General features: G+C 47.1%; 1 protein-coding gene across 6 annotated transcripts in view; it reads right to left on the bottom strand.

Annotated features, from left to right (window-relative positions):
* Window positions 1–471: 471 nt before the first annotated feature.
* Window positions 472–27,012, bottom strand: part of TMEM131 (transmembrane protein 131) — a 180,791-nt gene continuing 154,250 nt past the window's right edge. Inside the window, exons 26-42 of one of the 6 annotated variants that reach the window (XM_081484467.1) lie at window positions 26,634–26,785; window positions 26,082–26,224; window positions 24,826–25,012; window positions 23,312–23,497; window positions 22,362–22,520; window positions 21,165–21,745; window positions 16,075–16,250; window positions 12,864–12,991; window positions 8,242–8,366; window positions 7,902–8,051; window positions 5,462–5,627; window positions 4,583–4,704; window positions 4,391–4,487; window positions 3,484–3,581; window positions 2,708–2,868; window positions 2,177–2,353; window positions 472–1,527 (exon numbers count right to left, since the gene is read on the bottom strand). In XM_081484467.1, coding sequence (XP_081340593.1) covers window positions 1,243–1,527; window positions 2,177–2,353; window positions 2,708–2,868; window positions 3,484–3,581; window positions 4,391–4,487; window positions 4,583–4,704; window positions 5,462–5,627; window positions 7,902–8,051; window positions 8,242–8,366; window positions 12,864–12,991; window positions 16,075–16,250; window positions 21,165–21,745; window positions 22,362–22,520; window positions 23,312–23,497; window positions 24,826–25,012; window positions 26,082–26,224; window positions 26,634–26,785 — 3,093 coding nt within the window. In that variant the 3' untranslated portion in view covers window positions 472–1,242. The remainder of the gene's footprint in view (window positions 1,528–2,176; window positions 2,354–2,707; window positions 2,869–3,483; window positions 3,582–4,390; window positions 4,488–4,582; window positions 4,705–5,461; window positions 5,628–7,901; window positions 8,052–8,241; window positions 8,367–12,863; window positions 12,992–16,074; window positions 16,251–21,164; window positions 21,746–22,361; window positions 22,521–23,311; window positions 23,498–24,825; window positions 25,013–26,081; window positions 26,225–26,633; window positions 26,786–27,012) is intronic. The other 5 variants (XM_081484470.1, XM_081484469.1, XM_081484471.1 and 2 more) reach the window with 5 other exon arrangements.

The raw sequence follows: 27,012 nt of genomic DNA, 5'->3' as shown, positions 1-27,012 counted from the left end.
GAAGGCTGGATTTCTCTGTGGTGTGACTGACCCCACACAGAATGTTCCTGTTTAGCATCTCTGGCTACCGCAGCAGAGGCTGGCTTTACAGGCCAGGAAAAGGATGACAAGAGAAGCCTGTTGAAGCAGGCAGCACTTCCTGAGAGATTAAACCAAACCGATGTGTTATGGCCCGTGAAACTTCCCCAGTATCTGTGTGGTCTTTACAGGCACCACTTGGAGGAGCTGTGGGAATATGAAAACTGGAAAAGGGTCGAACACTTTTTAGATGTCTGAGCTTTTTTTCTCTCAAGGGCCTTTAGGGAACACTATGGAAATCCTCAGAATTTAATTAGACCACAGAGCTTCCAGCCACAGTAAGTCCAAGTCCACAGAATAAGGCACAGATAGAATGACTTATTTTAGTGTGAGAGAACTCCAACATATGCATATTCTGTGTTTTTTTAAAAAAAGACACAACAAATTCAAGGCTTTTGAAAAAAGCATCATTTATTTCAAAGTACAACATAAAGTTGTATTTTTAAGAAATACACCTTCAATCTTGTATCTCAAGACTTGGCGATGTGCATTTCAGTTTATCTTGAAAATAAATTCAGGTATACAAATGTTACATACCTCAAGTACAAACAGCACAGAAAATGCATATGGTCTCAACCGAATGTTTTAACATTCATTCACTGTTCTTAAAGTTGACTTAACATTTCTGTAATCTGCTTTTAAACCGAGACAGCCTTATTTTAAAAAAATACTCTGTATTTTTCAGCACAAAGTCCTCATACATTTTTAAAATTAGATCTTGGCGTGTAATATTGTGAAATTATTAAAAAACCAACCATGGTAATTTAATAAAATTGTCACATGCCAGGACTTCTGAAATCAACTCGAGTTGTTGTCACCTTAGCTGTAATATCAAACTGGTGTTCACACAGACAGATAAGGACTGGAGGAAGACAGGTGGTGGACAGTTGATAACAGGTAAGGTTTTCAGATGTACAGGTCTTACTGGAGTTTGTGGCTGAGTCCAGACTTTTCTCTAAAAGCACAACAGCAAATCTCGTATTATCATAATTGCAAGAAAGATCTGAAAGAAGCGAGTGGTATAAGCCTGCCCTGCAGAAATGAGGAGGGTGGGGAGTGGGCAGCGACAGCGGGGAGAACCTTCGCGATGTCTCGGAAACGGGCACATCATGATCTAGACCAGGGGCCACCACCGTTTTATTTATTTATTTATTTTGCCTAATTTCAATTCTCATGAGGGAAGTGCGAATTCGACCAGGGGTCTGAGCTCCTCCGTCCGATGGTGGGGCTCCATATCCGCCAGGGGTTGTAGGTCTGGCCCAGGTCGTCGGTGGGGCTGGTGGCGGAGGGCGCGTGGGGTGCCGGGGTGCTCTCGGGGCCCATGAGGCCGATGCTCGGCAACGCGCTGGCGGGGCTGGTGAAGGGCAGGGTGCTGTGCAGGCTGCTGGACCAGATGGAGCTGCTGAACGGAGTGGATGACCACAGGCTGCTGGGGCTGCCAAGGATGGGCTGATGAGACAAAACGGATGACGCCAAGCATCAGACTTGAGGGGGGCACATGGCAAAGTGGTGAAGGTAACACTAAAAACAGGCTAGAACACAGGTTTCTCTCACTCTGTTTACTTTAAATGTTTTACACACACAGCCACTTCAGCATCTGAGCAGATGGTTCGGAAATTCTAAAGGGGCACCCATCGCAGCCGATGGGCTGAGTCTAGCCTGCCCCTTTCTGAAGGTGAAGTTTATGGGGCCTTGAACTGCCCCTGCCACCTTTGCACCACATGGAGGAGCTGGACAGGCTGCACCAGCAGTGAAAATAAATAAAGTGACAGTGTTAGTTGCTTAGTCTTTTGTGACCCCAGGGACTCGAGCCGGCCAGGCTCCTGTCCATGGGATTCTCCAGGCAAGAATACTGGAGTGGGTTGCCATTCCCTCCTGCAGGGGCTCTTCCCAACCCAGGGATCGAACACAAGTCTCCTGCATTGCAGGTGGATTCTTTTGCCCTCTGGGCCACCAGGGAAGACCCAGCAATAATGGCCTGCAAGGCTCAAACAGTTATACCCCATTTTAAAAGAATGGTTAAGATGCTTGGAAAACTGAAGCCAGAATAATTACGAGTGAAGACAAACTTTGGAATTGGTGAAGTTAAAATACCTACTGTTAAATCTTGCACATCTAATTGAGTTTTCCTGAAGATGAAGAAGTAATCACAATGGGATCCTATTTTTCTGTCATGATTTTGTAAAAGCTGAAACCAGGAATCATTTACTTTTTGTGGCACATGATCTTTGCAGAACCATTTAGCTGAGAAATAAACAGATGCACCTAGAAAAAGCTTGAGACATGGGCCTCTCAGAACCTGGTATGTGCAATGCTCAGGCATCATCTAGCCTAAGATGGGCCCCCAGTCACCCTGTGGTCTAACTTACAGGTTGGGAAAGGCTGAAATGAGAGAATTCAGAGATCAAGTCTCAGCGTCTCAGCCTTCCTCCTGAAACTTCTGGACCATCTCGGCTCTGAAGAGTACTGATGGTCACTTTGGCAGAAATGAAGACACAGCAGTGGACAGGGTAAGAGTGCTAACCCATGCCTTCATGCTGCTGTTATCATTTATCTCTGTCAGCATTACCCCAGGGACAGCGACAGCTGTGATGCTGCCTGAGCAGGCAGGTGGAGCAAGCCTACTCACTGTGGCTGTGTGGGTCGGGGAGCTGGAACTGGCGGGCCAGGAAGGGCTGGGCTCTGTGGCCGGCGAGTCCCAGAGGTAGGAGGGGCCGCTGCTCAGCTCATTCCAGCTCCTCTGCGAGGCCTGACTGCATGATCGCGATAACCCGAGCTTGCTGAACACTTCTGGAAGTGAGGAAGCAAAGGCAAGTGTGTGCTGGATCCGGCCGTGCTCCCGGGGCAGGTCGGGTGTCCTCTCAGGGGTCTGCATCCTACCCACTCCAGCAGCCCCCACCATTCAGGCAAAGTGGGGTGTGGGGAGGTTCCCCAGATCTCTGCCCATGATCTCAATACCTCACCCACACCTTTCACTGGATTGTCAAATGCAAACACCATCACAGCTAACGTGAAACTCCCATCACTGCCTCTAATTCTGAACAGCAAGAAAAATAAGGAGCTCCAGCGTAGCCAGGAGTCACCTCTCAGACACAGAACTTTCTTGAATCTCTTAAGTCAGTTCTGCAGAACATAAGCCAGTGGGGACCCCCACTGCATGGAGCAGACCCACTGCACCTTCAGGCTGGGGTGTGGGGAGGGGCCTGTCCGAGGGCCAGGACAGCAGAAACAGACCCACCTCCCGGAAGTCAGCCCCATGCCCACGTCTATGGCTGCCTGATAGTGCCGACGTAGGAAATGTCCACTAGATGACCACCACAGTCTCCTCCACACGTCAAATGACCCTTCCCTCCTTCCGTCTCTGTCCACGGCTCATTAGTCATGGGCTGGTGTTTAAACACTCACCACCAGTTAGGTTAAAAGAGTTCCCAAAGGCCGAGAACGAGTTGAGGGGTGTGAGGTCAGGGCTGCTGGGGTTGCTCACGGGGCTCCACAGACCCGAGCTGAATGTTGGGAGAAAAAAACGTGACACACAAGAACGCGATGGTCAATGGAGACAGATCCATCGCTCACAGCTGCACACACAGGAGGCCCTGCTTCAACGGGCGCTTGCATGTTACAGACAACAGGGAGAACTGGAGACCGCTCCATCCCATGGAGGGTTCAGGGCTCAGGCCACTCTGTCACAGGCTGAAAGCCTGGCTCAGAGCAAGTGTTCTGTAGAGAAAAGAGGTATTTCTTCCTTGTTTACCTTTTGGCGATGGAAGATTTATTAAACTGTTTCAAATCTAGGCTTCGTTTTCTTGTTAGTATCAAGCAGGTAAAACTGGGAGTCTACTCGCAGTTTTCATTATTTTACTGTCGGAATTTTACCCAGGAAAGTGAACCGAGGCAGTCCCTGCATGCCACCAGGCCACTGTGGCTGCTCTGGGTCAAAGAGCAACAATGTACAATAATTGCCTGGAATCTATTCCAGTGTCCTTCCTCTCAAATACACTTTGGTTCTTCTATTTCTAATGACGAGGTCACAGCTTTTCTACAATGATCATGATAACGGAGAGGGGCGCGAGGAGACTTAGAAGGTGGAATACACACCTGTCCCCCTCCGCTGGGGTGGGCTGTGTTGTGGGTGCCTCTCCCCCGTCAGGGGGCCTAGGAGGGAACCGAGACCTCCACCTAACAGAGGCGCCTGACCACCACCAGACATCTGCTTGTCATCTGGGGGCCTCAGAGCACACGCACAGCTAGAAGATGTTAACCTGGCCTGAGAGGCACTCTTGCCTCCACCCCAACTGAGATGGGCCGGCCATACCTGTCTGAGCCATCGCTGTCAACAGGAGTGTGTGAAATGCCAAGGCTGCTGGAGAAATCTGTTTTGCTTGAAGAGACTTTAGCAAAGCCGTTCCCACCTGTAATAACGGGCTCTGAGTCAGCGGAAGGCAGCCGGGCCACAGGCATGTCCGCGGGCCCCGTGGCGCCTGGTCTCCGACGCCAAGCCACTCACCTGGGCTCTTGTCGTACCCGGCTGTGACCGCGGCGAAAGTGGGGTTGCCGTTCTTGCCCGGGAGCGAGGAGGCTTTCGTCAGTCTGTGTTTGCTTCCATTTGGCTGCTGTGTTTTAGGGTCACTAGAGGGAAGAAGTGAGGCGAGAACACTTTAGTCCTCGCTGGCACTTCCCCCCAACACCCCCGCATGGAGCCCCCCAGGGGCTCGTGTCCCAGGGGCTGGGGCCCCAGCAGGGCTGGGGTGGCCAGGCCCAAGCCTGGGTAGTCAGGCGGAAAGTCGGGGATGTGGGGAGAAGCTAAGGAAAAGAGGCGGGGCAGCCCCTAGAGGGAATGCTGGGGAGGGACCGCCAGGCAGGGAACTGCCGCAGTGTCCCCGTGCCGTCAGCAGGTGAGGAGCCCCGGCCTCTCGGGCAGGAGTGGAACACGGGGCAGGGTGCCCGGGAGCCTCCGCATGTGGGAGGCAGGGTGGGGGACAGACTGGGAAGACGCAATGTGCTGACACCTGCCCCGTGCTGGGAGCGGCGCCCCGTCAAGGCCACTGTCACCCTGACGGTCGGGCTCTGTGCCTCCCTGTGTGCTCGGCCCTTCCAGGTCCTGCCCTGTCACTGTGACCTTCACCTGCTACAAGGTTAGAGCAAATGACCCATCAACCTGTTTCCTCGGACAGCTCCTGGGACTTCATTCAGGAAGGAGGTGCTTTCTGGCTCCTGAACTAGACCTCCACTCTACGGGCCGCCCTGAGGTGATGGGTGTGGAGCGGGGCTGAGCCTGCACAGGGCTGGTGGGTGCAGACATCAGAGGTGGGAAGGGCTGGCTGTCTGCAGCCTCTGAGGGTCCCACCGACCCAGCCCCAGCTCCAGGGAGAGGCCGCGAGCCCACCTGCCCGGGCTGCCATTGACAATGCTGCTGTAGCTGCTCCGGGACGTGAACGGGCAGGGTGCAGCAGGCGGTGATGGGGAGGCAGGTGGCGGTGAGGTCTGGCGTTGTTTCAGGAAGATGTCTGCGTTGAGGGTTTGCAGAGAGAGTTTATAAAGACTATCTGTAGCTGCAAATTAAAAATAAACACTCTCAGTTGTGACATTTCGATTTTTACTCTTCAAAAATAGTTGCTTTTGATCCTCTGATAGTGAGGCAGTAACTCAAGTGCTTTTACTGAGAAAAACCGACAGCTTTCTCGTGTGTTCCGTCCCTCTGCCTTTCCCGGACTTGCCGCCGTGACCCAGCTCTGCAGGCCCTTCCCGGGGCTGAGGTCCCCTGCCTCCTCAGGCTGGCAGGAAGCTTCCCCACGTCCTCAGGGACGGGCAGGTGGAGTCTTTGCCTGGACCTGGAAGACCCTGTACTACCACACAGGCCCAAACCTCACAGGGGTGGGGCCGGGAGGGCACCCCCAGCTCCATCAGGGTGACCCTTGCACTCTGTGGGCCCGCCTGGTCCCTGTTTTACAAGGATACAAACTGCTACTCTATTCCTGCTGCCCTTTAAAGCACAACTGTTTTAAAAGTTTTGAACAGAAAATAAGATAGATTCTGCATCCACTCAGTGGAAACACATAACTTATCACAAACAGGTACCACCTTGCACATCTGTCATGTGTGCCCTGGTGCTGTGACAGAGGCGTGAGGAAAGGGCTTGGCCTCCACAAGCTCAGTCTCTGGAGGCCCTACTCGCCCAGTTACCCTGGCACGACCCCCCTGGCCTAGCCTCCCCCTTGCCTCTTCCCCCGGCCCAGGAAGCTTTGCCCAGCTCAGTGCGTTGCTCCCCTGGGTCCCTCTGGCTGGCCTTTCGCGCCTCCAGAGCAAGGACGGTCTGCTCTGCTCCCCACCCACCCGTAGGGCCTGTACCCCTCACTTTCAGAATCAAGCTGGCTGTGTGGGTGCTTCTCCCAACAGGCAAGGGGCTGGGGCCCAAGTGAGCTCACGTGATCCTGGCTGTGTCCAAGCCCTGCATCGGAACCTCCATACAAAGTCCCCCATCTCTTCGAAGCCCGAGTTAGTCTTCCCATCTTCGGCTGTGCATCTGCCCTAAAAGCTCTCCCCGCGCTTCCCCCATGAGGCCGGCACCTATTCACCCACCGTTTCCACCTGTCCCCTCTCAACCTTGTTCACTGGAAGAATCTCCTCTCCTCACTTGCCCAAATGTCTGCTGACCTGACACCCACACCTCCTCCCTGCAGAGGACCCCCAGGCTTTGCTGGGCTTCACAGAGCCCAGCGAAACCCGCTCCCTGGGAACACGGTGTTTACTCCCTGCACTGAAACGCAGCTTCTTCTGCGGGGAAACGGCCCCTGTCACAGGGTACAATCCAAGCAACAGTGTCCTGTTGAAACCTCAGAGGGGATCTAAGGGCCTGAAAGCAGCAGCCTGGACCCTGGGACGACCCAGAGACTCGTTCAACTCATTTCTTGAATGACCAGGGATTTTGGACTCTCTCCCTCATCTCAGGCAAGAAGAAAGTACTAAAAAGGCTCCAGAAAGTTTCACAGCAAATATGGGGCTGCAGGTTTTAACCCAGGGAGTGTGTCTCTCCCTGGTATTTACACAGGCTTGTGCTCAACACCCATCTCACCCAAATCCTTCACCCTCATTCAACTCACTGGCCTCCAATCTCCCCTCTTCTCTAAACCCCCGTGACCTCAAACCCGGTGCTCACCCCTGATTTTCCCTTTGGCACAAATGGGCCCAATGGAGTCACTCTGATATGGTGGCTGAGTGTAGACAGATCAGCTCTACAGGACTGATCACCAAGGCCCTGCCCCCAGGCCTTTGCTGTGCTGGTCTCTCCTCTTCCAGGTCCTATATGTCTAGAGCCTGAGGGCCACCACCCTATTCTAGGAGACAGTGCTCCTGTCATGATTTCCTGCAGGCCAGACCTGGGGAACAAGGTCAGGAAGCTGGTGAGAAAACTAACACACCTTTACACAGGTTGTTTATGGAGAAGATGTGGTAAATTGGGAACAAAGTGAATTCTTACGAAAGTGGTCACGCTGTAAACATATGAGAAACTGGTCAGGTAACGGGATGTTGAGCCCTTCTCTGGATGGTTCACTGCTCTACTAGAACTTTCCATGTCGTACAGAGGGAAGCAGGGGGGTGGTGAACCAGCTCCCTGAATTGTCTGACTGCTCCGCTATGAACACTTACACTACAGCCAATCAAACTACTTCAATTTAACTGCTCGTAGACCCTTTACCAATGTGTCTGCTGGCTGCTACAAACCGGCTCCAGCACACCAGATCCAGGGTCTCCTTTGAGGCAAGATGCCCTGCAGTTTTCCCGCCCAGACCCGGATGTGCTGCGGGTCTGGGGAGCACCATACTTACAGCTGCCAGGCTTGTGAACAGGCACGGAATCCCACTCTGGCGGTGGAGAGTCTTTTTCACCTTCTGAGCTGCTGGTGTTGCCTAGTTCTTGACTGTTTGGGAGGAACTTTGCGAGGGCAGGTGGCCTGCTATCCACTAACTTACTTGTACCTGTCCAGAATTCAGAAAAGAAAGCCATGACGGAGGATCATCCCTTTCCTTCGGGCCAATTTCAAAAAACCTTCTGATGAGAATGAGAATCCATCTATGCCTGACGACTCCTGGTTACTGTGAACTCACAACAAACAACCACTAATACAATGAATCATTAGACCACCTATACGATGAGAAAGGAAAATACCTTTTGTTTTCTGGGAGTTTCGTGGTTTGGATCCACTGGTCAATGTAGTTGGAAGAGGAATCTTGGTTGGGAGATTTCGGCGCTGTTTACTTTCCAAGGGAGCAGTATACGGTAGCTCTAAAGAACTGAAAGACAACCACGGGTGGAACATTCAAATACAACGCTTTGTTTCAGAGCTGAGAGGAGAAGCCACTGATCCGGCTACAATTTCAATGGCTTCTTTGACTCGTTTGGCTTCCTGATGCATTATCCACCCACTGTCCTGAGGGCTGGCAGCCACCAAGCACTTCTAATACTGCTCAGAAGACATGGACAGATTTATCCTCTGCTATTCTGAGAGCAGACAGGGAACTGAGGTCCATTATTTAACAATATGTAACGGGTAGGAGCACCTACCTCAGATAAGGTGTAGGAAGCTGTTTGTACAAACTAGCCTTGTAGGAGCTAAGTGCAGTCATTCTGCTTGTGAGCAAGTCTCACCCCACCTGAAGCCTCCTCACCCAGCACCTAGATCCTCACCCAATGTGTGGACTGCCTGCAGGACTCTTGAATATGGAGACTCTGAAAGGTCTCAGAACTGTCAAAGGTTCCGTGACTCAAAACTCTGAACCCATTTTCCCATGGACACCATGCAGTGAACCAGGGCTAAGTTCACTAGGGCTAGTTCCTGGGTGACCTACAAAACCCCCAAAGCCCACAGCAGGGCGGCAGGACTCTCTTATTTGCCTAAGGTCTAGGCCGAGTGGGTGGGGTAAATATTCTTCTCTATTCTTGAACTGAGGGTTCATCTTAGGCCAAAATTTAAATATTATTTTCACTGATCTATTTAGAGTATATTACTTCTAAAATATTAAGAGGTAAGCTTAACATAATAAACATGTTTAAATAGGACAATTAATTGGCTCTGAACTTCCTGTCAGCAAGGCAAAACAGGAGACAACTTTAAGTTTTAAGGGCTATTTTTAAGTTTCCACAGCCTGATGAAGAAAACATTGAAGTTTGCTGAGAGAGAAGTGATCTTTAGGAGAAATGACCTGGGGAGACGGCCCACATAAGGCAGTATGGTGAACAATAGAAACACATCAACCATAAGAACCTTCTACACAAAGCCACCTCTGTGCTGCCCACCAAGATCAATGGAGGCCTCTCTGTTGACAGGAGCTAGGCTGATGCGGCCCCAGAAAAGGACGCCTTTCAGCTGAGGGAACCCAGCAGCCCCTTACAAGAATTACTCCAAAAATCATCAGTGGGCTCCTGGTGACAGCCGCAAAGCTGTTGGTTCAAGGCTGAGCTGATAGCTGGCTTTCCACTGAAAAACTTCACAGAATTCACTGATCAATACAAACGTTCTTAAAGTGGGCAGTGTCTGGCATTTTCCACCTAAGTGCACTTGCTGCCCCAGCCTCCAGGGGTGTCATTCCGATCCAGCACTTTGCCCCCCACCCTTCAGGTTCTTAAAGCGTCACATCTTCCTTCCACCACCCCTCCTAGGGGGTAGATTTCTGCTGGGCTCTGGGCCTGGCACTGCCCACCAAGCTAGTTCACACCAGACCGCAAACGTAAGGATGGCTCAGACTTTCTATATCCCAGTGTCCATAACTAGTACACGCCCCCCTCCTTTCAAAAAGGTAAGCAGATAATAGAACAGTAGTATATAAAGCATGATTTCATAAAAAAATTTTAACAGAGGTGCTTTATAAACATTATATAAGGTAGTTGGTCAAAGGTCATTTTCTTTTCATTATTTTGTTTCTTTGTATTTCACAAATTTTCTATCATAAATTGTTGTTACATTTGGAATTAGTATAAAGGCTAACCAAAAATCCAAAGGGCTCGGTTCACCCGAATGAGTAGAATTTTAGGTGGGCTAATGAACTGACATGAAAAAATGTACTGTTTATGGGTGAGACCATTAAGGCTACAGTTTTATAAATCTGGCTTTCTACTTATGATTGACAAAGACAATTTAGAGCATATTGCTTAAACTGTCTTCTGGTAATGATCTCTGTTAACTACACACATCAAGAGGACATGAGTTAAGACTCCCCTGGTGGTCCAGTGGCTGAGACCCTGTGCTCCAATGCAGGGGGCCCAGGTTTGATCCCTGTCCCACATGCTGCAACTAAGACCTGGTGCAGCCAAATAAATAAATAAAATCTTTAAAAAAATGTTGAGTTCTCATTCTGCCTCCTGACTGGGGGCTGGAGAGTGGGTAGCTCTGGCTCTGGGAATACCAGCAAACTCCCTCAATACCCCCTGCAGAGTCAGGGGCATCAAGTGAAGTCTTTCACAAATCCTCAAAGTCAAATCTGCTAACAGTCAACTGATTTCCTAAAAAGATCAGAATACAACAGAAGTCACTGTTGTGACTTCTGGAAGAAGGGTGAGAGGATTAATGCGTATGTACGATCTGTTTTAAATATACTTGAGCTCGGGCATCAAGGAGAATGAACGGTGTCCCTGTGGTGACAGTCACCTATGGACTGATTTCACTAAATCCTCAGAAGCTGGGCTTTTAAACTTATGATCCTAACAATGACAGCACAATGCTCCATTCTCACAAGATCTCAGGATAGGTAAAAATTAGGGTTTTTCATAATTTGGATTTTTTAGCCTCATTTACTTTAAAAACAGTGAGGACAGGAAAGCCTGGCATGTTGCAGTTCATGGGGTTGCAAAGAGTCGGACATGACTTAGTGACTGAACAACACTTTAAAACATCTGATCAGTCAACTAAGACTGCAAATGTCCTAGAAGAATAATTTCTAGCCACTTGACTAGGGCTGTTATTCCTGTCTGGGGCACCAGAATATTAGCACCAAAGTGCCTCAGGGTGATTTCCCCTCAGGGCAGAGTCAAGTGCATGAGCCATTATTCCACTTGACGCTGCTTCTAAACAGGTCAGATCGGTCTCAACAAATTGTGTAGTTAGGCCACTTCAACTAACATTTTGCACAAAAGGGTAACTTTAAGTATAAATACTCCATTACTAATATTGCCATGTACTGTGCTGCTTCTTAAGTTCAGGGACAAGGTTAAATTTTTCTGCAGTAACCACTAATTTCTGATTGGCTTCTGGTTCTACAGGACAAGCTGGCCCTGTTGAGTTAAGCTGTATAATCTAGGGACAGAGTCCAGTTTACTGGTGTTTTTGCAGAGTTCAAGCTTTATTCCTAGAATCTGAGTAAGAACAGACTTTCTGCAAAGCTCCAGTCAGTTCTGATGACAACAAACCATGTCTTCCTTTATTAATTTATACATAATTCCCTCAACTTCCTGGGTTGATGTCCACTTATCAGAGAAGGAGGTCAATATTGGCTTCCATGCAGATGGCCATCTTATATGATGAACTAGTAGTGTTCTTGCCTGGAGAATCCCAGGGACGGGGGAGCCTGGTGGGCTGCCATCTATGGGGTCGCACAGAGTTGGACACGACTGGAGCGACTTAGCAGCAGCAGCAGCAGTAGGGTACTGTTAACAACTCTAAAACCAGGATTAGTTTATTAGACCCAAAGTTTAATGAAAGTATGAAGGAACCTTAGGAAATAATAACCCAATAGTTCAAATCATTCATTTCCTTGGGGAAACATTTTATAGGGTGCCCTGCCTGTGGGGCCCAAGGACCCTGGCCCAGGGGACTGGACAGGAGCTATTTCATGGCAACTATCTGGTGGTAGTATCTGCCCTGAGCACTTTTTTTTTTTTTAAAGGTAAGAATGTATGTGCCGTGTGTTAAGTCGCTTCAGTTGCGTCTGACTCTCTGCGACCCTTTGGATTGTAGCCTGCCAGGCTCCTCTGTCCATGGGATTCTTCAGGCATGAATACTGGAGTGGGTTGCCATGCCCTCCTCCAGGGGATCTTCCTGATGTCTCTTAAGTCTCCTGCATTGGCAGGCAGGTTCTTTACCACTAGTGCCACCTGGGAATCACAGGTTAAGAATAAAATTTTCCAAGTTTTACAGCCCCGGAGTCCAGATCCCCATGACAGCCCTGGGTGAGTGAGCAGACCCAGAGATCCTATGAGAGAAATTATGCTCATACCTGCGGCTGGAACATCAAGTCCATCTTTGGGCAGAAGTGAAATGGCTCTCTGCCCAGGAGCAAATCATCAACTGTATTTTTCTCCTCCATTTCTCCCCGCCCATATTTTGGCTGAGCCACGTGGCATGTGGGATCTTAGTTCCCTGACCAGGGGTTGAACCCATGCCCCTTGCAGTGGAAGCATGATGTTTTAACTACTGGTCCTCCTCTGTTTTTACAAGTTTTAAATCTGCCTTTTATTATGTCTGACCTCAGAAGCATGTGCCTGCCCCTCCCCAGTGACAGTGAACGCTGGGCAGCAGAAAAAACCCAGAGAAACGTAATGAGATGCACAGCTGCTGCTGCTTCAGTCGTGTCCGACTCTGTGCGACCCCATGGGCTGCAGCCCACCAGGCTCCTCCGTCCATGGGATTTTCCAGGCAAGAGTACTGGAGTGGGGTGCCATTGCCTTCTCCAGAGGTACACAGCTTTCATTGCAAAAAACCCCAGAAAAACCAATCAAGCAGACAAAACCATTACCGAGTTCTCACCAGTAACTTCTCTTACTTATACCTCATTTCTCTGAAATCATACTTTTCTTACCTGGGTTTCACATCTGCTGGGATTTCTTTCTTAACATTTAAGAGTTTTTTGCTTTTTTGTTTCACTTGAGACATTTCATTTTCATGTTTTTCAGGCATGGCTTGTTTTCCCTTTTGCTTTTCTGCATCCTGTAAAAAAAAAAGTATACTTAATTGCTGAGTAACTCAAGATTAAAAATGCCTGATATAGTCCTATTTGAAGGCAGAGACACAACACCAAAGATGGAGAAGCCATATGTATCACAAGTATACAAATGATAAGTTCCTTTCTTCAAATCTCTCTCTATTGTGGTTCTGTCAATTTTCCAGCCTTTGATTTATTATAATTATGTTTTAGTGAGTCTGAATTATCAGGCATGTCACTTAAAATTATACTCACATCCTGACTAGAGTAGGAGGTGACAGTGGTAGCAACAAATTAATAGCTTGTTTTTAAGCACTGGGGAGCAAAACCTTGCCCTTTTTACAAGAAAAGGCAGGACTGCAGGATACAGTGACACACTCCTGGTGATGTTCCCAATCCTGTGCACAAGGAAGCCCCAGGGGGAGAAGACAGCACAGGCAGTAGCAAGCGTCAGCATTGTCCCTCCCAAGTGTTCATGGTAACACATGACTGTCAACAGTGTCATGGTGGCTGGGATGCTAACAGATGCTCACCATCCAGGGCAGGGGCTCAGCTATTCATCCACTTATTCAACCATCCGTCCCTGGTCACCCCGTTGGTGTCAGGCAATGGGGTTACCAAGAGGGCCCGGTCCCTTCCCTCAAGGATGGTAAAGTCTAGCAGGAGGGAAACACCGGACACAGATCAACGTGTGTCTTCATGCAGAAATGTTCTCCGGCTGGGACTGGAGCCTAGAGGAGCTGTCCTGTTGGCCGAGAAGGCCACAGCCCAGACTAGCCCAGCAATGCTGCCCCTGGGTCCTAGTTCAGGCACGCATGGAAACTACACCTGGTGCTCCAGAGTAAGGTGAAGCTGCTGCTACTCCCACACATGAGCCCAAGGGGCTTGTCTCTAAACAGGGCAGGCATCATTCAGGCACTGGTGACCCCACCTGGAGCCACCTGGAAAGTGGGCGTGCACTGCTCATGTGCAGAAGACCACATACAGGACGGTGGGAAGTGAAAAAATGGGAGGAGACAGCCTCGGCTGAAGGGCAGAGCTGCTGGGAGGGGTGGAGAGCTCCCACCAAAGGGCAGATGAGTGTCCACCCGACAGGGTCAGGCTGCAGTTCAGGCAGCCTGGATTTTAACAGGTCACACAGACCCATCCACCTAATGGCAGAGAGGGGTACAACACCCTCCTGCCCAAGTACTTTCTGAGACTGTGCTGAGTCATGTGGGAAGTATTCCCGGACCACCCGACTCATCAAGAACTTTGCAGACCATGAGCCCCTTGAAGACAAGAACCTGGCCTTTCTGTCCATGGTTGTTTCTTAAGCACCCACTACTCAGGTTCTCAACATGTGTTTGCTGTTTGCTGTTTGGGGAGAAAAGGGCTGGAAAAGACACACATGCAAGAGAAAATGACTTGCCAGGTTTGTAATCTAGTTGGGAAGAAAACACACACTGAGGCAAATGCATCAGTCACAGAGAAACAAGAGCACAGGAACTGTACGCAAAAGCGCTGAAGGGGCACTCTCCTGGTGGTCTAGTGGTTAAGACTGAGCTTCCACTGCAGGGGAACCGGTTCAATCCCTGGACAGGGAAGTAAGCTCCCGCATGTGACTGAAAACAACAACAACAAGCGCTAAGGGGGAGGAATAAAAACTGCTCAGCAGGGAGAATGGTAAAAGGCATGGAGGTGGCCAGTCCTGAGCACTGTCTATGAGGGGGACGACCAGGAGAAAATGAACCGCAGAGAAGGAAGAATGATGCCAGCGGGGGGGTGGGGGTGGGGGGGAACACAGAGTGCTGGCTGATGGGGTCAGCTGGAGAGGAGTGGTTAGGAAAACACTGGAAAGACAGAAAGAAGGTGGAGTAAAGTTGGGGAGCAAGTCTGTGCTGAGAATGCTTTCCAGATGCTTAAAGTTCCTGTGCTCTTTTTTCTTTGTCACTGATGCATTCGCCCGTTTTGTGTGTGAAACACATGCTCTAGTTTCTTCCCAACTAGATTACAAACCTGGCAAGTCATTTTCTCTTGCATGTGTGTCTTTTCCAGCCCTCTTCTCCCCATGCACTCAGCAAATACGTGTTGAGAATCTGCGTGCTGGGTGCTTGAAAAACAACTGAGGACAGAAAGGCCAGGTTCTTGTCCTCAAGGGGCTCAGAGATGGCTGAGACCCCACTTGAGGACCACTTGAGGCCTTCTGCTCCTCTGCAGCACCTGGCACAGAGGAGATTCAGGAGAGAGTGCCAGCCCCAGCTGTGGATGACCCTGAGTGGACCCAGAGCACCTGCCAAACCTTAGGGATGCACAGGTGAGGGCAGCTGACAAGAAGTGTCACGTGTCAACTTTACTTTAAAAATTAACAGATGAAGATGACACTGCTGGATGTGTTTAAGAAATGATTCCTTAAGCCACTAGATTAAGACTGAAATAGAAATTCAGCTCCACAATATTAAAGGCTCTATTTGGCTCATTTTAAATTTGAAATATGGTCATTTAGAAATAAAAACGCCCAAAGGGAATTACACCCTCACTTTTCCTCATACCTTATAACACATGCTCTCTGACAGTCACAGCAGTAACATCACCCTCCATCTACCTCGCGGCCACGGTGTCCAGGCATTTGGCAGTATGACCCCTGATGCCCACGACCCCCTTAGAGCTGAGCATGGGGAATGAGGAAGCTTTCCCGGTGTGCTGGGGGAGTGCTTGGAGCTTGGGGACCCCTGAAGCCTGGGTCACAGCCACCACTCTACCTGCTACCAGGGCTTACTGTAGCTTGTACTGGTGATACAACAGGATACGGCCAATATAATCAAAACAAAGTGGTATAATTCCTTCCCATCGTTTTTTGATACTTAAAATCTGAGACAATTTTTATGAACCAGAGTGGTTACTATTCCAGACAGACCCTAGCTTTCAAGCTGTGTTTCCAATTTCTAATTATTCCACCTTATTAGGCTTCCTGACTTGCTCCCTGGGGAAAGGAACATACTCTCGCCTGGAGCTGTGGTGCCTGTGCAGGAAAGAGAGATCACCTGGGCGTGTCTATACACTGAGCATGGTCACTCTGTATCCACCCCACTCCAGGAGGCTGTCCTACCTCCTTGAGGAGAGGGTCTGTGTCTGGGTTGGAGGTTTCTGTGGTGGTGGAGGAGCTGTCGTCGTCGGCCAAGGAGTCCTTCAGCTCGTCTTCCAGGGGCTTCCCCTTTCCCTTCTTCTCCTTCTCCTCCTGCTTCTTGGGTGGCTTCACCTTGCGCTGAGGAGGCTTTCCTTTCCCTGGGGGTGAGAGTCAAAGTAAAAGAACCCTTGATAGTTAAACAGCTTGGAAAAACACAGCTGTTCAAACTTATTTTTTGAAGAGGCTTAACTCTGATTAGTAACGGTTTCTTTCTCTGTTTCTCTAAAGCCTCTCAAATTAACATTTGACTTTCTGATTAGAATATTTTACAAAATCAACAATTTTTGAGGCATAAGTGATATACAATAAGATACGCCCATTTTAAGTGTACAGTTCAATGAGTTTTGGCAACTCACTAGTTTTCACAAATCTGTGTGTCTCTAGAAGACAGCTGACCCTTGAACAACAAGGGGTTAATCCGCATACAGGTTACAGCTGGCTCTCCACCTCTGCGGCTCCTCTGCAACCAAATTCACCCAACTGGGGACCCTGTGGTATTGCAGTCTCTACTGTTGGAAAAAATCCACATATCAGTGGACCTATGCAGTTCAAACCCTTGCTGCCCAAGGGTCATCTGTACTTTTATATCCCAGAGATGATATAGCTTTGAGAAGTCATAGAAGTGAAAACCAGAGATCCTGTCAAATCTCTCTGGAGATGCGAGCTTGACGGTGACATGGGATGAGCTGCCACATGTGTCACTTGCGGGGTGCCCAGAACCCAGGTGGCTGAGTACAAATTCCGGCCCTCCCATTGCTAGCTCCTTGATCTTGCCCTCTCGTCTGCAGACTCAGGGAGATGACCTCACAGTGCCGTGAGGAGGAATTACAGGAAGCCACTGGACAGTAGTCAGCCACTGTTACATATGGGCAGAAGGTAAAACAGAGCGACAAAAAGCCTATTATTTTAACTAATGTGGACGCTCCCAAGACAGACAAGAAAACAATCCACAACATCTGAGTGCCCGCTGTGCTGCAGTGCTGCGTGTCCTGCGAATATGGCAGTGAAAACCAACAACGTAATCCCTGCCCTCAAGGAGCTTTCAGTCTAACCAGAACAGAGAGCAGCAGAGAAGTCCATGGGAGGATGCTGGCTCCTCAGACTACACCCATGAAGCCACCTGGGCAGGCAGGCTGGGTACAGCTGCAGAAGCCACATCTGCCACTGTTGAACCCATTCTATGTCATTTAAAAATACATCTCCTTAATAAAACCCTGATACCTTATGGTGACTGTTGATGGACGCCAGTGACTCAAACTTTGAAGTAATTTTCTCCAAATCACAGAGTTAGTAAGTGGCAGAGCCAGGCTGTGATCTGGGTCTGCCTGAAGGCAGAGCCTGGCCTCACCACCCCATGGCACTTGGCGTCCCCCACCTGAGATGAAGCTGCCCCTCAGACTGCCAACAGCAGACAGACACCAGGGTGGTGACAGATCCCACGGTTTCTGCAGTGAATGCAGACACTGCAAATGGCTACACCTGGCTCAGCGCATTCTCAGGTTTTAACCTTCAATCCAGCAATGCTCCCAGCCAGTCCCCAGGGCTCACACGTTACGGGAGGAAAAACCAGAGAAATACAGAATCTAGACTGTCCAGTTGCAGAGGCCCTGCTCAGGCCAGCCATGAAAGAAGGGTATTTCTGGGGCCCCTCTTCAACGAGGGACAGTGACTGCAGGGGTGACAGAGAAGAGATGGGGTGTCTAATTCATAACTCATAACTTGGATGTCTAACTCCAAGCTGTCTAACCCAGAGAAGGCGAGGGCTGGGGAGATCCTGTTCTTATGACAAAGGGTTATTCTCAACAGTCTACAAAAGCCAGATATCACTGAAGCTCATTATAAGAAGATTTCTTTGAGATTTTGGGGAGGGCAGGGGAGAGAACAAGGCACTTCTGCAAAGAGAAGTGCCAAAGAATGGAAAGAAACATTATATATTTAATGTAAACACATAGGCTATTTGGCAGGGGTGTTGGGGTAAGCTTTAGAGAGACGATAAAGATTCCACCAGCTGATGGTTTTATGATATGTTAATACCACTATTCCACAAGAGCCTCCTGGGTGGCACTACTGGTAAAGAATCCACCTGCCAATGTAGGAGACGCAGGTTCAATCCCTGGGTTGGGAAGATCCCCTGGAGGAGGAAATGACAACCCACTCCAGTATTCCTGCCTGGAGAATTCCATGGACAGAGGAGCCTGGTGGGCTACAGTCCATGGCGTTGCAAAGAGTTGGACACTGCTGAGCAAATGAGCACTATGGCACTATTCTGCAACCCCAAGATCAATGCCCATCTTTTAAAGTTCATTTAAAAGACTGATTTTCTACATGTATGTTGTGCTTCAATAAAAACACTTATTGAAGAAAAAAACAACACGAAGACCTGGCTCATTCCTTCTTTCCCAACAGCAGTGGTGGGAAGGTTATCAAAAGGGGTGGCTGCTCACGTGAAGCCGGCAGTCACTGTCTCTTTGTGGCCTCAAGAATCACCTCCATCATCAAATAGATTTTAATAGGTTGACTCTAGGGCCACTGTGAAAAGTAAAGAACATTTTTTAATTTTAAAGTTTATGTTCTAGATGAATGACCCTGAAAAGACAAGACGGGCCCATTGTATTGGTGTCAGAGGGCTGTCTTAGACCAAGGAACAAGGGGTTCACTTTGCCAGAGCCTCTCTTTGTGCTAAGAAAGGATAATATACATTTATTTTACTTATGTGCTAGATAACGGAAAAACACATTATGTAAACAGGTCTAATTTTAAAAAAAGGAACCTTAAGCATCCATTTAATATTACCGTAAAGATTACCCTAAAACATGTAAGCTCTATTTACTCATTATTGACCAGAGAATTTTTGCAGAAATGAATGCCAGTGGCTGGCAATTTCTTATGTAAGTGAATACTGAAACATCTCTGGTCAATAATATTCAGGTAATAAAAGACGTATTAATATGTCTCTGGTCAATAATGTGTTAGAAAAATGAGATAACAACAAAGAAGATTTCTGTGGAAGAAGTTAAATATTATTCAAGACTTTTGACTATTTTATAAACCCAAATGCAACTAAGTCTATGAAGACTGTATAGAACCCGTCTTCATATCACTGGAATTAAGAAATTTTCTAAAACTCCTGGACTCTGGAGGGTCAAGTTTCTTCTGGCCTCTCAGGGCTGCCAAGTACCCTGTTCAAACCAAAGGCAAAACTTCGTGGTACATCAATGAGGGACGTACTGAAACAGGCTCAGAATAACAGATTAGCATGGCTGCCACAGAAGAGAGAATAAGTCACAAAACAGTTCAGGCTGTAAAGGGAATAAACTGAAATACAGCCAGAGGCCATTTACTGTTTTTCACATATGGACTCCAGAAGTTACAAATAAGCCCGCCTGTGTGTGTGTGGCGGAGAAGGCAATGGCACCCCACTCCAGTACTCTTGCCTGGAAAATCCCATGGATGGAGGAGCCTGGTAGGCTGCAGTCCATGGGGTCGCTAAGAGTCGGACACGACTGAGCGACTTCACTTTCACTTTTCCCTTTCATGCACTGGAGGAGGCAATGGCAACCCACTCCAGTATTCTTGCCTGGAGAATCCCAGGGACGGCGGAGCCTGGTGGCTGCCGTCTATGGGGTCGCAGAGTCGGACACGACTGAAGCGACTTAGCAGCAGCAGCAGTGTGTGTGTGGTGTACAGACTTCTATGAAGGCAGCCCCACATCATGCTCTCATGGAACTCTCTCAGTGTGGCTGACCTCACTCCTCATGAGGACACTGCAGAAGTGATGGGAGGTCACTTCCAAGAGTAGGTCACAGAAGACCGAGACTTCTATCCTGCCAGCCTGTTCTCTCTCTTGAATTTTTGCCTGTTTGCTCTCATAAAGCCAACTGCTCTGAGCTGCCCTACAGAGAGGATCCAACAGGCTGCTGGCCACAGTCAGCAAAGAACTGAGACCATCAGTCCAACAGGCCATCAAGAACTGAATCCTGCTGTCAGCCACCTGAGTGAGCCTGGAAGCAGGTCCACCATCAGCTGAACCTTACGAAGACTTTAGCCCCAGGCAACACCTTGACCGCCGTTCTGTGAGAACCTGGCAAAGCTGTACCCAGATGCCTGACCCCCAGAAACTGTGCGTTAGTAAATGATGGGGTTTAAGCCACTGGCTTTTGGGGTAATCTGTTGCTTAGAGACAGATGATTAATACAGCAAGCATGTATGCATGCTCAGTCATGTCCGACGCTCTGTGATCCATGGACTATAGCTCGCCGGGTTCCTCTGTCTGTGGGATCCTTCAGAAAAGAATACTGGAGCGGGCTGCCATTTCCTCCTCCAAGGGATCTTCCTGACCCAAGGATGGAACTCACGTCTCCTGCATTGGCAGGCGGATTCTTTACCACTGAGTCACCGGGGGTGAAAACAGCATGAGGAACTCTAAAGCAGGAGTCAGCAGACTTTTTCTGGAAAGGGCAGACAGTAAGTACTTTCAGGTTTCTGCCCTTACAGCCTCTGCTGCTGCAGCATGAAAGCAGTGACAGATAATGTGTGAATGGACAAGCATGCTGGTCCCCAGAGGACAGGTGACGACTTTGTCCACGGGCTGTGGTTTGCCAATCCCTGCTCTAAAGCGCAGATTGTACAGAAATCCTATCTTTGGGTCAAAAGGCAGATGACTGCCATTTTCCCACTGTGTTAAAAACTATTTAAATGATGGAAAAAAAAGCTCAACCTACCACAGTAACATAGTCATCACAGGCAGTGAAAATGAAAACAGTAGATGTCCAACAAATTTCTGAATTTGGTAAGTGTTCTAAGAGAGAAATATGGGTATCTTTTATGACACTTGGATACTTCTATTTGCATCTTGATGGAAAGAGCTGAAGTCCAAGGGCAGAGATGAATGCGAGCCAGAAGAATACCTGCTAAATTAGCTGCTCATCATAATCATGATTGAGATAGCCCCCTAAACAGGTGGCTGTTCCCTTGAGTGTCATGCTGTCCCACAAGTGAGAAGGTATGGTTACCTTTGCTTTTCGATAACGGTGAAGGCGGTTGCTCTGTAAACACATCTAGGGGCGGGGCATCGTGGTGCTCGAAGTCTTTGTCCATGGCTTCGATGAGACTGGTGATGTCTGAGTCCTCGGAGCTGTGCCGGGTGCTGCCGGGGTGCTCTGGGTGGGGCGGGGGCGCAAGGGGCGCAGGGGACAACCTTCCGGGCGGTGGCTCCTGGTGCTGAGGCACTGGTGGTGGCAGTGGGGGCGAGTGCTGCTCCAGGGGGCTGTGGCTGTGGTGCTGGCTGCTGTGCTGGCCCTGTCTGGTCCCCTTGGACTTCCGGCCTGTGGTGTGACCCTGGGCCATGGTATGGGACTCGAAGACCAGTGGGCTGGCTTTGCTTGCCGACTGGGCATTAGTCCTGCTGGAGGCACTCGCGCTGTTTTTGGCTCTGACGTTTTCCACGTCAGCTGAGTTTCTATTGCTGTGACTGCTGTGTGGGTGGACCGATGGGCTACACTGCTTGTGACTCCCTGTGCCGGGTCGGGAAGCCGAGCCGCCTGCTCCACAGAAGCCCCGACTGTGACTGGGGTCACAGCTGAGTGTGTTCAAGCTGAAAAAAAGGATCAGTAATATCAACCTATGAGATCTAAGATTAAAAGAAAATTACAGGACGTCCATTGTGGTCCAGTGGCTAAGTCTCCACACTCCCAACGCATGGAGGGGGCCCAGGTTTGTTCCCTGGTCGGAGAACTAGATCCCACATGCTACAGCTCAGAGTCTGCATGCCACAACTAAAGATCCTGCCTGCCTTCAGGGAAGAATGAAGACCCCATGCGCCACAACTAAGACCCGGAACATCGAAATACAGAAGTAAATTTTAAAAAAATTACAAATACTTCATCAGTAGAGCCACTGCAGATATGAATGACCCTTGGGTAGTTCTACTCATGACAAGAAATAGGATACTTTTCACAACTCTACTGGGTCTGTTATATCTGAAAATTTAGGCATCGAGTCATTGGCCTCAGGTAGAATATTTTAACCCTCATCAATATAATAAAAACATGGTGGTCTTCTAAGAGTTCTTAGTAACTGAGAGCGACACACAGGGTATTACAATTTTTTCCCCCTGAGCAAAGACAAAAAGAAGAAACTTATTTTTTCTTTTAATTACATCAGCCACATCTATGCATATTAGAGAATTTATTTCCAGCAGGTCAACATACTTTCCTTCAGATGAAATACCAACGATTCTCCTGAGATCAAATGGTCTCCCTACATCAAAGGGCGGGTTCGAGGCCTCAAAGGACAGCCGCCTTCGAAAGGGCTCCCAAATTCCTTGAGCTTCTAAATAGGCTGTTCCAATTACCAAAAGAAACAGGGCACTGCAGGGGTAGAAAAGGTGGAGAAGGCGGTTCATGTGTTAGTGCAAGAGCAACAGGATTTGATACTAAGGGCAAGTTTCTTGGTAAAGCACAAGACAATATAAAAAAACAAAATGCCTATGACAAGACAAAAGCATTTGGGATGAAAGTTTGCCCATGGACTTCTCTAGTGTGCCAGTATACAAGGAGGCTTGCATGGAGGAAATAACTACTTGAATCAGAATAGACACTGCACGGTACCTTTCCTTCTGCCAAGAAGCAGCTCTTTAGTTCTAACTCTAGGCCAACTCTCTTCTCTTGAAGGATGTGTTGGGTAAACATGTAAGTTAATTAAGAGGCGAGTATATCTCATTCTTAAAAACTAAAGAAATAGACTGAAAAAAAGATGAGGATGCCGAGGGTTTAAAAAATATTTCTCATCAGTTTTACATTGTTTAGGTATGATATGACTCAATTAGAATAAACTATTATGTTTGAGTACATTTCATATGCCCAAATCAAGGAATTTCCTGAGGGTTTTTTTTTTTTTCCCTTTAAGAACTTAAGCTGTACTGTATGTGTGTAACAAATTTTATAGGTAGGAAAGACTCTGGTTTATTGTATATGTCACCCAAGAAGGGTTTAGGTCTGACTGCTCCCACTGGCGTATGTAAGCCCGACTAGGGAGAGCTGTCTCTTTTATCCGTTGGTGGTTCCCTGGCAATCAGAGCAGTGACTGGCACACAGGGGGAGCCATGATCAACAGTGTCAAGTGATACATACACACCAACCTCGAAAGAAGACACAAGTACCTCATTATTCCTGAGATGATGATGTACAGAGCCAGCTCCCAGTTGGGCCTGGGCAGGGCTTCTGCACAGGTTGCTAACATATGGTAAGGAAGGGATGCATTCAATACAAACACAAACTCAGAGCCACTGGCTGTTATAAACTTCAGTTCACGGATGACTCTAGAAGCTGTGAAATCAGGAGTAAACCTAAAACGCAAAGGTGGCAGTGAGACTAGGTTTTTAAAAACATACTGCAAGCAGTTTAAATATAATACCTTTGAAACAGAGCACAGAATTTTAGAGATTGGCACTTTTATTCAACTTTATCATTTTCAGGTGGACACAGTATTGTCCTATGAGGTTAAATAACCAAAACAAGTTTATTTTGTGGATAACTAGAGAAACTGCATAGAAAGAGAACAATGGTTGACTTCCCATAATTATTAATTCAGAGAGAAGTCTCTGAGCTTCTTTCCTTTCTTTTTTCTGTATTTAATTCACTCTCTTCTCCCATGATACACTCGCAATAATGCCTTTTTCCCCCCAAGAAACCCGTCCTAGCCCTACTGATGTTCATCTCCTCCAGCACTGCTTTCTGTCCTAATGATTTTATTTTTGTGTTAACTGTATGCTCTCCAACCACATGATCCGCACCTTGAGGAAAGGTGTCTTACTCCCCACTGTACCTTCAGGTGCCAAATGTTATGGCTTACATGGAAAGATATAGGTACTAACAAAGTAAATGTCCACTGAAGACCATGAAATTATCATTCAACTAAGGGACAGTGGTTACATTTTATTATGTAAAACTTTATAACAAGTTATCAACTGTTAAAACATGCTGCAACTATTATCCATGTAGGCATTAACATTGTTTTCTGACCAAACTATCACACGACATGGAAAAACTGCATGTGTGTGACACAGGTGTCTGCTCTACTGCTGAGAATGATCTTACAGTTGGTTCTCTAAAAAACCTTGAAAAATTTTTTAAAAACTAAGTATTTTTTAAATTATGAAAGCATGATAACACATTTACAGGAGACTTTGAATAAAGTTACATATAGTTCCACTATATGTATATATATGCACACACACACACAAGTATATAATTATAGTTCCACTATATAATTATTTTTTAAGTAGATAAATTAAGATTTTTAGTTGGAGTTTCAATATCAAGTGCTCAAAAATTAATAGAAAGAATAGGCAAAAAAGCAGAAGGATATAGTAGACCTGAAAAGCACTATGAACCAATTCAACATAATTAAAATTACTACAATTTTTACACAACAGCAGGATACAAATTCTATTCAAGTTTCCACAGACTATGAACCAGGAGACACTGGAACATATCCAAGGACATAAAACAAGGTGCAAAAATCGAACATAATTTTGAAACTGGTTTCTAAGATTATCTGATCCACTTTGGAGTTTCCACAATTTGGAAAACAAAGAAATGAAGAAATAACCAATGACTAAGTGGGGGAAAAGAAAAGATTTAGTGATTCATCATCTTATGAGAAAATACTTACAGAATGACTATGTCTTTAGAGGCATTGGCACTTAATGCAAACTCTTGACAATTGACGACTTTAAAGCCATATCCCTCACAGGAGTACCCACTGACTTCAATGGTTTCTATGTGAATTGGAAGTTGCCCTGTGTTCTCTACTTTAAATGTTCTTTTCAATGTGAAATTGGGTTCCCTTAGTCTCATACCTAAAGGAAGAAAAGGAGGAGTATAAATCTTGCTGTCCTGTGCACCAGGTCCAAGGGATGGTAACACACCCTTCACGAGTGCATCCCAGAGATTATGGAGGAGCTCCTCAGGCCAAAGGGATAAGCCACTGCCCAGGTTTCATCAGGAAGTTCTCTTCTTTGCTAAGTCATTTTAGACGGTGGACATTTAACGAGGCTTTATATTTCACATTCAGAGTAAATCAGCTAAGGTATGCAATGAATACTGATACTTCAAAACTTGTAAGATCCAAATGAAACAACTTTGAAAGCAAGTCAGGGTGTTTCCTTAAAGTCTTTTTTTTTTTTTTTTTAATAAATTTATTTATTTTAGTTGGGGGCTAAGTACTTTACAATATTGTAGTGGTTTTTGTCATACATTGACACGAATCAGCCCTGGGTTTACATGTGTTCCCCATCCTGTACCCCCCTCCCACCACCCTCCCCATACCATCCCCCTGGGTCATCCAGTGCCCCAGTCCTGAGCATTTGTCTCATGCATCGAACCGAGAATGGTGTTCTGTTTCACATATGATAATATACATGTTTCAATGCTATTCTCTCAGAACGTCCCACCCTCATCTTCTCCCTCAGAGTCCATAAGACTGTTCTATGCATCTGTGTCTCTTATTCTGTCTCGCATATAGGGTTATCGTTACCATCTTTCAAATTCCATATATATGCATTAGTATACTGTATTGGTGTTTTTCTTTCTGGCTTATTTCACTCTGTATAATGGGCTCCAGTTTCATCCATCTCAATAGAACTGATTCAAATGTATTCTTTTTAATGGCTGAGTAATATTCCATTGTGTATATGTACCAGAGCTTCCTTATCCATTCGTCTGTTGATGGACATCTAGGTTGCTTCCATGTCCCGGCTATTATAAACAGTGCTGTGATGAACATTGGGGTACACGTGTCTCTTTCAATACTCATCAGTAATACATGTATATATGCCCATGTAGAAACATTGTTCCTGTTTTTGCAATTACTTACTGTTGAAAAGGAATGCTGAAATCTGTGCATGTGCCTATGACAAGAACACTCACCCTCCGTACAGTCTTTCAACAGTGCTTCTGTGATTTTGAAGCGCAAGGAGCTCCCTGGGCCTGGAAGCTTGCCTGCCACCCTCAAGTTCTCGGTTGTCCCCTGTCCTTGGACCATCACGGCATCCATCACAGTCAGGTTATTTCTACGTAAGAAGAAGCAGCCCAGATTGTCCTCCCCTTAAATTTGCACAATCTTTTGATCTTGAATTTTACTGCTACTTTATAAACAATGTGAAGATTAATACATTAAATTTAATGGTCAAACACTGGCACTTTAAAAATTTAAAAATGTTTACATGACGAAGAGCAAGAGTTTTACATTTTCAAGAGTCACACATGGTACAGTAAGACACTATTCATGTCTTTTAGCTAAAAATATAATCACAATGTTACGTTTCATGAGGTGTGGTGTGCATGCGTGTGCATATTTTGGACAAAATAAATACCCTGTTTCATAAATAAATGAATGCAAATATTAATATTGAAACAAATCAAGAAAGGACTCTTATGTAAGTACTAGAAGTCAACCCACACTTAAATCACAGAACATACCTGATTATGATTAGGGAAGAAACAGTTCTATTGTGAACTGGAGTAAACTTTACTTTGACAGATTTCTTTTCTCCAGGTTTTAAAATTAAGTTTAAAACTAATTGTCGGGAGAGGCCCTCTGTGAATCCTGTTGAACTCTGCAGTGGGTGAGCCTTGAATCATCGGGTAAACAAACAAGAGTCATTAGTATATTTTCTGGAAAAATTTTTTTCGCTTTACCCCATCCACAGCCAAGTATTAGTTTCTCAAAATGACTAACTATAAAAACAAATTTATCCCTTATGATTTAGATCCTGGATAGCTGGCAAGCAGAGCAACCGGTGATGACAACTTCATATTCTGCATTAAGTCCCAAAAGGGGTTTTATTCCCCAGGTCAC

Source organism: Giraffa tippelskirchi, chromosome 4, assembly GCF_054371585.1.
Source record: "Giraffa tippelskirchi isolate mGirTip1 chromosome 4, T2T-mGirTip1v1.2.pri, whole genome shotgun sequence".
NCBI classification, from domain to species: Eukaryota; Metazoa; Chordata; class Mammalia; order Artiodactyla; family Giraffidae; genus Giraffa; species Giraffa tippelskirchi.
The sequence above is the reverse complement of the archived record's forward strand: the minus strand, read 5'-3'. Positions and strand labels throughout refer to the sequence as shown.